This window comes from Phragmites australis, chromosome 4 (genome assembly GCF_958298935.1).
Source record: "Phragmites australis chromosome 4, lpPhrAust1.1, whole genome shotgun sequence".
Taxonomy (NCBI): domain Eukaryota; kingdom Viridiplantae; phylum Streptophyta; class Magnoliopsida; order Poales; family Poaceae; genus Phragmites; species Phragmites australis.
The window spans coordinates 42,876,158-42,887,101 of record NC_084924.1 but is presented as its reverse complement, the minus strand read 5'-3'; the positions used below and the strand labels follow the sequence as shown (position 1 = coordinate 42,887,101).

At 46.8% G+C, this 10,944-nt stretch overlaps 1 protein-coding gene across 1 annotated transcript; it reads left to right on the top strand.

Moving 5' to 3' along the window:
• The first annotated feature begins 6,280 nt into the window (after positions 1-6,280).
• Positions 6,281-9,640, top strand: LOC133914433 (uncharacterized). The gene is made up of 7 exons (XM_062357536.1): positions 6,281-6,454; positions 6,543-6,660; positions 7,042-7,130; positions 7,232-7,278; positions 7,379-7,467; positions 8,272-8,405; positions 8,505-9,640. The coding sequence occupies exons 1-7, from the start codon at positions 6,362-6,364 to the stop codon at positions 9,240-9,242; spliced, it is 1,308 nt and encodes a 435-aa protein (XP_062213520.1). The 5' UTR covers positions 6,281-6,361; the 3' UTR covers positions 9,243-9,640.
• The last annotated feature ends 1,304 nt before the right edge of the window (positions 9,641-10,944 follow it).

The window sequence follows — 10,944 nt, the reverse complement described above, 5'->3', positions numbered from 1 at the left end:
ATATTTTGTTGTTAATTAGTAATTACTATAATAAGATTAGCATTGACAAGTGCTAACACACGTTATGGTTAACTATTATTATTTAAAATTAAGAGATATAATTTAGTTAATTACTCTCATCCCTTTTATCATTATCCTTCCAACCAAATAGAAAACTGATTAATCTCATCATTCAACCAAACAGACAACTTATATGAACATATAAAAAACAGAAACAACCATATTCCACTCATCTTTATCCTTCAACTAAATGCACCTAAACTGAATTTAGAGCATCCCTCTGCTTCGGCATCTAGAGCATCTTTGGCATACACAACGTGACCAGCACCAGAACCACAGCGATGACCATCATGATCTCTTATAGTGAAACCCCACCCACCTGAAAGTTGATCTGGCAGGAACAGCCGTCTATGTTGATCTTCAAGAAGACATCCTGGGGAGGAATCCATGGAAGGGTAGAACTTGAACGCTCCTGTGTATATCGTTGAGCCAGAGCACAAGCCCTCTCTGCAGATTTTGGCCTCTCATTAGCGTTTGCATTCCTTTCCGACCATAGTGTTCATAAGAAAGTCATCAGCTTGACGCACAGCCCACTGTCCAGGTTCAAGATGAATGCTACCACTTGCGCCGCTGAAGGAAGAAGATCATACGAGCCTGTCGCATCGGTCATCACCTGCACATAGGGGTGAAAATAAGATGAATACTTTTTGATTATTCGATCGTTCGAAGAGGTTTAAAGTAAATATGAGATGACTGATATCTATGTCCAACACTATTCGATACTATCTGTCCTTATGCAGTCCGATATCTGAAGTATCCGAATGTTAGTGCTCGGGAGAGAGTGCTTAGGGGCTGCCGCACGCAGCCCCCGAGCACTCGGTTCCCCGAGAGTCCGTGCAAGAGTGCTCGGGAGAAAGTGCTCGGGGAGGTGAACAGTACCCCCGAGCACCCGGCACCCCGAGGATAAGGATAGGCATTATCGGGAGAGAGTGCTCGGGGATGTGAACAGTACCTCCGAGCATTCGGTACCCCGACAACCCAGAAAGACCCCCGAGGGGCCTACCGATGAGGTGTCAACCAGTCAGAGGCCCGAGGCCGTATTTAATGAGCGTGCGTGGCCTGACACCTCCAACTGCTCCCGCCGCGCTCAGCGTTAGTTCCTGCCATGTTTTGGCAGAGAGGCGTGGGGTTATTAATTGCACGGGTCCCGTCCCCGTACCATCCGGCTTGTCTCGGGATAACGTCGTGAGGATCAAGGCGTTCCGTCTGTCGCGCTGCTGTGGCAGGGGAACAAGACAGGACGGGCACACCGGGTTGCTCTACGGCTGCCTGGTGGGCTCTCTCCACGGCGCCCGTTGCTAAGGTATTTATAATGATTTAACTTTAAAACATGACAATATATAAATAGATTGTTACACCATTGGGTTTACAGGTGCCCACTACCATTGGGTGCCTGCGTGCATTCGTCCCTCCCCCCTCCCCCCCGGTTGCCCACTTCTGGTAGTTTCCTATCAACCTGTCGCATCGTGGACACTCGATCGTGTAGTCTTGTTACCCACCGGGCAAACGGCTATATCCATCACTGACTAGCACACGATCGAGGCCAGGTTGCTTTTAAGCTTCAATGGCAACAAAGTACCAGCAATCATTGCAACACCGGATCACAATCAACCAGCAATCATTTGTGCAACACTAGTTGATAGTAGTAAGAGGTATTTTGAAGTTCAAAAATGCCTATCAGGAACAGTTACGTTGTACTACTACTTGTTCACAGTACACAAATGCCTACACTTGTACTTTTTAATTCTTCACAAATGCCTTTCTGTTTTGATTGGGGGTGTCTCACACGTATATCATAACCGATCGAACAGTAGTTGGCGGACCATGATATGGTTAGCAATTGGACTACGCACGTAGCGGTAGCTCGTTCGGAGATGGGACCTATATGTTGAGCTGCCATGGGACGACCTACGTAAACGTACGGACAAGCACAAAGCCAAGATGCCAAGACGGCCAGGCACGGATCGGATCGATCCAAATAGAGTATCTGATAACGTACGTCCGAGATCAGGAATGATTGCAACCCAACATAGATGTCTCCCGTCTCTGTCAAGGCTCTCGCTGTCTCGGCCAGCCCCTCGAGATCACAAGCCGAGAGAGCCCACCGAGAGAGCCCAAGCTAGCTAAGGCTGCTGCTAATCCGTGACAAGGCGCTAATGGACATCTCTGATCACAGGTTGCCTGTTGCTCTGCCTGGTGGTTAATTAGCCATTGGGAACCCCCACTCGTGCGAACAGAAAGCCGCGCAGACGTCTCGCTGCCTCGCGAGCTCAATGTCAGGCGCCGAGAGAGCCATGCATGCGCGGCGTTGTCCGCTTGCTGCGTGGCGAGCGCGACAGCCGAACCAACGACGGCAACTTGCTACGATGCTTGCACGGCTCTCTGCTGCTCCGCTGATGCCGGTGCTGGTGATGTGTGCGTCACTCTCAACGTTTTGTTCCTTAGATGATATCTAAGAGAAGATAATAAGAAATTAATGTTAAAAAATAAGCTTCCAATACATATATGTATCTTATTTTTTAATATATTAAAGCAATTTATTGTCTCACAATCATCTAAAATTATTTAAAGAACTAGTTTTTTTTCATAAGAAACAAGTTCATTCTGTCTTTAAATTACTCGCCACATCATCTTTTTCTTATATGGACATCTAATTAATATCTAGCACTGAGAGTGGTCTAATAGCCCTGGTTAAGCATTGCGAAATACTATAGAAGCCTGAGTGTGTATGAAAGCTATATTGGCATAATGCTCTTTTATTTTTATTTTTTAAAAAAGAGTACATCTATCATAGGACGGGCAGTCTGATATAAATTGACTACTAGTTTTTTGTGACCTTTTAACTGGAAAATTTTGGGCAGTAAGAGAATGAACAGAAGAGACACCCCAATTCCATGAGTGTTACCCCCCACTTCATGTTGGCGACAAATTTAGCTGAAGTATTCGTTCATGCTTTATATAAGAGTAACGAATACAGGGGAATATATTAGAAATCAAAAGGCACATTGAACTATAGTCATAACTCTTTCAGTAAATGTTCCTTGTATACTGCAGTGTATGCAATTTAAAGTTCATCCATGATCCAGTTTTGCACCTCAAAAAGGAAAACTTGAGGCAGTTGTGCCGATTGCATTGAGACAAAATAAAGTTAACTAATAAATAGGATCATGGACATCCATGTACGAGGAAACAACGACGTCTGCTGTACACATGTAAGTAGAAAATGTCTACGTGGCTCCGAATTCATCAGTGGGTTCCTCACTTAAATCCAGACATACCTTAATCCGTGTTCCCCACACAATTCACGCATAGAGGTAATAACAAACTACCTCCATTCTTTTTTACTTATTATTTAGAACAACGATTCGGTCTATAATGCATGTCTTTGACCGTTGTTTTTTCTAAGTATTTGTTATATAAGGTTATCAAAATATAATTATATGAAAGCATTTTCTATTACAAATATACTAATATAATTTATATGTGACAAATCTTAATACTTTTTTATATATTAATAGTAAAAATTTCTAAAGGTTGTTGTACGTATCTCTAAATATTATCTATTTAAGAACATAGAGAATACCAAGAGGATTCCTTGGGTCCCAGTCCGACGTCACGTAGATCTCTAAGACCCATGTCACATAGCACCGAGGCCACCATGTTAGAGTTACATGGCCCAATGTGTCGGGTCTCGGTAGAGAGATATCTCCAACAATAACCATAGTTGAATAGATATATAAAAGGGGCAGAGACAGGATATGATAATTGAGCGCAAATAAGTGAATACATTCACCCATGACTTATTATTTCTATATATTTATTCGAAGCAATAGACGCAATGTTTTCACCCCAAACCAGATGCATATCTCCTATAGTTCTATTGCTTTCCTTGCCAGCCTTTTGCCTCACAGCGCTATTGTGTCTGCGGCTCTGCGCAGCCTATGGTTGCATGTCGTTCCTACCGCGTGCCCTCCTCCGTCAGAACCTTGCACGGCGACATGTGACATGATTTCCTTCTTTGATCAGCATCAACGTCGATAGGTTCTCACCTACTCTCTATCAAACCTCACCTCAAGAAAGACACTCTTTTAAGAGTGGTATATACATTTCTTTGCTAATTCTTCCATACCTGCCGCTAATTTTTGTCGAGTTTGTCCATGAGGTTCCCACCATTTTACTGCATGTTTAGTGTTAGACAAATATGGGGCAAAGATACAGTAGAGCTGCTTTAAACAAATGCATACTATAGATTGAGGTTTATAGTTGAGAACTTTTACAGTACACTATGATACTAGATGATGGAGAGTATCATTGTTGTGATCTAACCGTCCATTTTAGTAGGTATTATTGTAATTATCTTGATACCCTTAGGGGTAATTACGTCATTGACTGACCGGACTTCGGACATTCGCCACCCATCATCGACCGACCGATGAAAGCTGGAAACCCTAATAAATGAAATGAATAGAATAAGTGAAAGTTTATCTGAAGAATAAACTAACATTTTGATCTTCCCTAATTAAACATATAATTTACAAATTTATCATGATTTTTTTTCCAATCCTACCCTTGTGATACCCATGATACTCTTTTAATGATACCTATGATACTGATGGGCGATAGAGTATCATTGGGCTAATCTAAACTACTGGATGAAGAAAATGGACGGTATGCACTTATTTAGGTGTACTGTAAAAGTCCTCTTATAGTTTGGAACCAGTGAATGTCTCACACACATTTTGTATGACCCATGAACATGATCATATCATCTCACTATTACAGAATTAACAGTAAGAGACCGGTTGTTAGTGCCGATTTAGGTAGACTCGTCAGTGATGAAGTATCACTGTCGATTCATAACCTTCGACAGCCAATGAATCATTGAGGCCTGACCGGATTTGGCGGGCTTGCGTGTGCTGATCGCTCGGCACACCATGCTTGCCCTTAGGCCTGTCGTGCCACCGCACTCAGCCAATCACGCCACCATGCCGACGTGGGAGTTGGCACACTCGGCACTGCACCCTCCCACTACCGGATCATGGCTATGCAATGCCTACCTGCCTGCTTAGGCTGTGTTTGGTTGGGTTTAGGTTTTTGGGCTGAAAAGTTGGTTTTTGTTTTCTGGCTGATGGTCGATGGCTTTTTGTTATTAGCTTTTACAATAAATTTTTAATTTCTTAGCACGCTAAAAGCAAAAAAAAAACTCTTTTCAACCAGCTTCTCAACTTTGAGTTTATTTTTTCAGAAACCAATTTTTCAGTTTTTCAAAAGTCAGCTTCTCAATAGCCTATTTGGTTTGGCTTCCGGCTTCTGAGAAGCAGAAGCTAGAAAAAACCTAACCAAACAGTGCTTTACTGTTGACTGGTGTGGAATGTGATGAGCATGAGAGAGAAGAGGAGATGGGAAAGAACTTGGAAGCTGAAAAAGGAGAGAGATGAAGGAATGTGAATGTAAAATTGAAAACATTAATGAGATGGAGCTGGTGTTGGACAAAATGCATTGTATGTATGGTCTCCAGCCTTGTATCATTATGACGTGTCACTTTCGAAAATAAGTCATAGACACTATGTAGTATCCGTTGGAATTTTTATTCAAAATTTTATAATATTTATAAGGTTCTTAAACAGTAGACACCATAAAGCATGTGTTGCAATTTTGATTCAAAATTTTATAATATTTATTATGTGCTTTCTTAAATGTATAGCCTAAAAGTATTCGTGGATGGAGTTGGACATAATACATTGCATGTATTGTTTGCAGCCTTGATTCCATGTACCGTGGCACTCACGAAAACAAGCCATAGACACTGTGAAGTATCCACTGGAATTATGATTCTTTTTTTATATTATTTATTAGATGTATTTTTAAATGTATATCCTAAAAATATACACGTCAAACATGTGAATGGTACACTAATTTACTAAAAATCAGAACCGATTCCTCTAACGTTCATGTCAAAAAGACACGGTCATAAGATGTAAAAAATAACTATCATCTAATATTTAGATCAGACGTGCCCCGTGGCTTGAAATCACCTAGGCGGGTGGAAGAATACCAGCGAAAGTGTGGACGTCCAAACCGTAGGTGCCTGCGGGAGCCAACGTCCGTTTCCGTTCGCCGTCAGCGCGCAGCCTCGGCTGCCAACACCTGTGATTTCGGCACCCGGTCCGGCTTATAAAACTCACTCCTCTCGCTACTCTTTTCCTCTCTCAGTTCTCTCACCGGTCACCACCCCGCTTCGCAGTTCACACTCCCCCTTCTCCTTCCCCCTCCCCTCTTCCTCTTCGCGAAGGTTGCTGCCATGGCCATGGACAAGGTGGACGCCAAGGAGAGGGAGAAGATCGAGGCCGTCCGGAAGTTGCTGCGCAAGCAGGCGCCGCTCTCCGCCAAGCAGGTGCGCCACTTTCTTGCAAGGAACACCGTGCATACTTCTCTATCTCTGATCGTTTGCTTAAGCTTGGTTTGTTCTTGTGTTCGAGCAGGCACAGTACTGCAACGACACGTGCGTTGAGCGGTTCCTGCGGTCGCGGGGGGACAGCGTCAAGAAGGCGGCGAAGCACCTGAGAACCGTCCTGTCATGGAGGGAGACCGTCGGAGCTGGTACGCTCAGCTTCCATTCCTCTCGCTCCCTCATTTACTGAGGTCTGAGGCTTTCGTCTCAGTCTCAGGTCCTCTTTTCTTTTTTTCGAAATATGTGGTGGTTGGGACGTGAAACAAAAGGAGCTAGCAATCCATTAATGCTGCTCTGCTATGCTCTGTTTGGGTTGTGTTCTGTTCTTACAGCTCATACCTACGGCACAGTGCATTTTAATCAAGTCGCTGTTCGCGCGGCGAATTTATTGCGCTGCCGATTTGGTTCATTCCTAGAATTTCCAAGCAAGTACAGGCTGCAATAGTGCAATCCTTGTTGCTATTATGTTCGAACAATTGACTGATTATCTGTGAAGGGCTAACGGGGCTGCCTTTCTCTGTGGTGGACAGATCACATCATGGCCGACGAGTTCTCCGCCGAGCTCGCCGACGGCGTGGCCTTCGTCGCCGGGCACGACGACGACGGGCGCCCAGTCGTGGTACGCTTACGCACGGACCTTGCTACCTGCTAGATGCGTGTAGATATGCTACAGCAAGCGCGCTGAGTTCTGACCGGAATTTGATTTGTTTCTCTCTGTAGGTGTTTCGAATCAAGCAGGACTACCCAAAGTTCCACTCCCAGAAATCGTAAGAACTAGCACTCATTAAACACTGCCTGGTTTCTTTCTTTCTTTCTCCCTGCTGGAGCCTGAACGCCTCGATGCTTCAACTTCCTTCTTCCATGCAGGTTCGTGCGCCTGCTGGTATTCACGCTGGAGGTGGCCGTCGCGTGCATGTCCCGCTTCGTGGACCAGTTCGTCCTCCTCTTCGATGCAAGTAAGCCACCGATCCTTCTCATCCTCAGTCAGAACAAATACAAAATACAGTGCGCTACGCTCCATTTCTTCTTGGTAGTATTTGTCCTCTGCTCCTCCAGAAATGAAAGAAAAATCAGTCAGAGAAGCAGCATTCGTATTCGACATTGCCTTGCAAGAGCCAGGCACTGCTCGGTCAGTGCGCATTGGCCTACTACCAGTACCGCCTCCACCGGCCAGACGCGCACATGCGGCTGGCTCGGTGAAGCCCTCTGCTCTCGTACCCATCGCACCAGCTGCGGCATCGGTTCTGCGCCTGCGCTCGCTGTCCCCGGCGTCCTCGGGTCCGGTCGGGTCGCCGCCGCTGCTTCCGCGCGTGGCGTGGTCCCCAGGCCTTGACCGAACGAACGCTTTAGGTAGGCTTCCACGCTGCATGCAGTGGCAGGCACGGCTGCCGCTTTTGGGGGAGGTCCTCCCTCCATGCTCGGCTGCTTGCTTCCCGCCGGTGCGGTTTGAAACGAGGAGTAAGAAAAATGATTGATTTCGCTGCGGGAAAGTGCGAGCCGTAGAATCTGCAGGGTTACAGGGGGAATGAGAATCGAGAGAGTAGGCAGATTGTGTTTAAAATCTAATTTTTAGATTGAAACAATCTAGTTTAGTCTTTATATTCTAACAATTTAACAATCTGTTTTTCACTAACTTATACGGATTTTGTAATCCAGCTTGTTACACTCTACAATCTATAAACTACTAATTTTTATAATCTTCCACTGAAATAAATATATCCTCATTAGAGAAACCGAATCTTTTTTTTTCTGCGGTGCAGGCTTTTTCCGGTCGGCGTCGGCTTTCCTCAACCTGCTTATGGGCACGCTCAAGATCGTCGCCGACTACTACGCCGGCCGCCTCCACCGCGCCTTCGTAATCGACCCGCCCTCTCTCTTCTCCGTTCTCTGGAAGGTACGCGTCGTCGGCCGTGTTGCTTTTCTTATGTGTGCAGCAATCAGCATTGATCAAGCCAAGAAACGTAGCAGTAACATGCATTTTTGTTGTGCGCAGGGAGTGAGGCCGTTCGTGGAGCTGGCGCCGGCGACGGCGGTGGTGAGTTCGCTGGACTTCGAGGACTCGCTGGAGGACGCGTCGTTCACGGCGTACCCGCGGACGGCGTCGCTGCGGTTCGAGCCGGCATCGGCGGTCGTGGGGAAGGCGGGCGTGGGCTCGGCCTCGTCCCGGTTCTCCGTCACCCCCACCGACAACCCCATCAAGCCGTGGTACCTCTCGACCATCCCGGCGTCGGTGGGCTCGCGCTCCGTGGTGCCGACCTCCAGCAGCCCGTCGCTCGTCGGCGCGTCCCCGCTATCCGCGCGCTCCTTCTCCTTCGCCTCGCCCGCCGCGCTGCGCTCGACGGCGGCCACGCCGCCTTTCCAGCGCGGCGGCGGCAACGGCGTGCCGCTGACGCCGTCCGCCGCCAACAAGGGCCAGAAGACCCCGCCGCTGCTTCTGCCGCAGCAGCAGTTCCCGCGGACACCGCGGCCGTCATTCCTGCAGTCACCGTCGATGCTTTTCGCGTTCCGTAAGGACGGGCAGGCCAGCCGCGGCGAGCGCGAGCGCGAGTCCTTCCTCCCGTTCCTGCGCTTCTACCGACGGCCGTACGACGAGATATCCTACCGCGCCAAGATGCGCCCGCCGCTCGGCGGCCTGATATCCATCGTCGGCGAGAAGTTCAAGCAGAAGCCGGTGCAGCCGCCGCTTCGCCGGCACGCCGGACTCCACCACCAGCAGCCGCAGAGGATCTGATCTGGTGCCGCTTGAATCCATTCAGGCGATCAGAGAATTTTCTCCATACAACATAATCCGATGCTATATTATGCTAATATCATCTTTTGCCAACCTTTTCTCTCTCCCAGTTCTTAGTGCCTATGATATTCTTGAACCCGTGTATAATAACAGCCCTCAAAATGTGAGTAAAATCGACCCCTTTCTGCACCCGCCGCTTGCCGATCTCTCTGTGATTGATTGTTGCTTACCTCTCGCATTGATCAATTCAGCATGTGTTTGGCTCGAACTGAGATTTTAAAATACAAAAAACTTTTGACAATATCATACGACAACAAGGGCTTGGACTTGGACTCGTTTCAAACACGGGACAATGTGTCAATGCCATACGACAACAAGAGTCAACGGCCTATACCACGCAGTTCGAGGGAGAAACCAGCAACAGCATGGTTCCATGCATGATGATGCATGATCAGTTGGGCCTCTGAGATCACGTACCGTTGAAAATTTTCAAACGCTGAGAGGGAGGAAGAAGAACGTGACTTGGAGAGTGACGACAGCTTTTTTCCCCCTTTTGATCTTTTGCTGTAACCAGGGCGAAGCCATCCAATTTTTTTTTTTTTTTACTAGTATACCGGCCCATAATAACCTTATATGCACCCCTCCTTTCAGCTCGTGCACCAGGGCCGCAGCCAGCAGGGCACACAGACAGTCAGGCACAACCAATCACCCACTATGGATAAGTGAGAAATCAAGTTAAAATGTGTCTTGATTTTCTTGTGATGAGTGATTGATATTGTCATTTATTTGGTTTGATGATCTTCGATTTTGCGTGAGCTTTAATGTGATTTGAATTGATTTGAGATTTCATTTGAGCATATTGATTATAGATTAATTGGAATTGGAGTTGGAGATATGTGTTTTGCTTGTCTCATGGTGTGCAGGTGATGGATGCAACTTGGCGGTCGACGGCGGGATAATCGGGGCCAAGCGGAGTGCTTGGTGCCAGACGATCAAGGAGGCCGGGCGAAGTTAAGGGTGATCTTAGCTAAACACGTGGAGGTCAAGCAAAGCATTGAAGGCGGATGAAGACGGCGTGTTGACAAAGTTAAGCGAAGGGGATGCCGGTGCAAGTGACAAGGCGGCCCGAGGGATCGGAAGCGAGAGAGACTTGCCGGCAGTTAGGATCGCATGACGGAGTACATGTGTCGACATCGAAGCGCTTGCTTAAAGTGTAAGCAAGGCGGTGAGTCACGCTTTGAGAAGCGTGCAGGCGGTTTCGCGGTTTGGTTCGGTTTGGCCTCAAAACCGTGGGAGGATTGGAGGAGTATGTGGCACCATCGTGAAGCTTGCGTCGAGGCGAAGCTAAGTCATGAAGGCGTCGCGGCCGTCCGATGAATAGAGAAGAAAATTGACCAAAATACTCTCGGTGGTAGGTAGGAGTGCACTACAAGAGTGGAGTATTTTGGGGAAAAGCTAGGAAACTTAAGGACCAAGTTTCCTAGGCCTATAAATAGAGGGGTAGGGCTAAAGAGAGTTTTGAACCAGCCACTTGAGTCCCCTTATACCACCCATTTGAGAGCTTTAGAGCTAGGGTTTTAGAGAAGAGAATGATGAGTGCTTAGCTTATGTAATAGGTGAGAGTTTTGAGAGATAAATCTTTATAATCCATTTAAAATAGGACTGATCTCTTTGAGTAATTAAGTTTATATTTTTGTATATG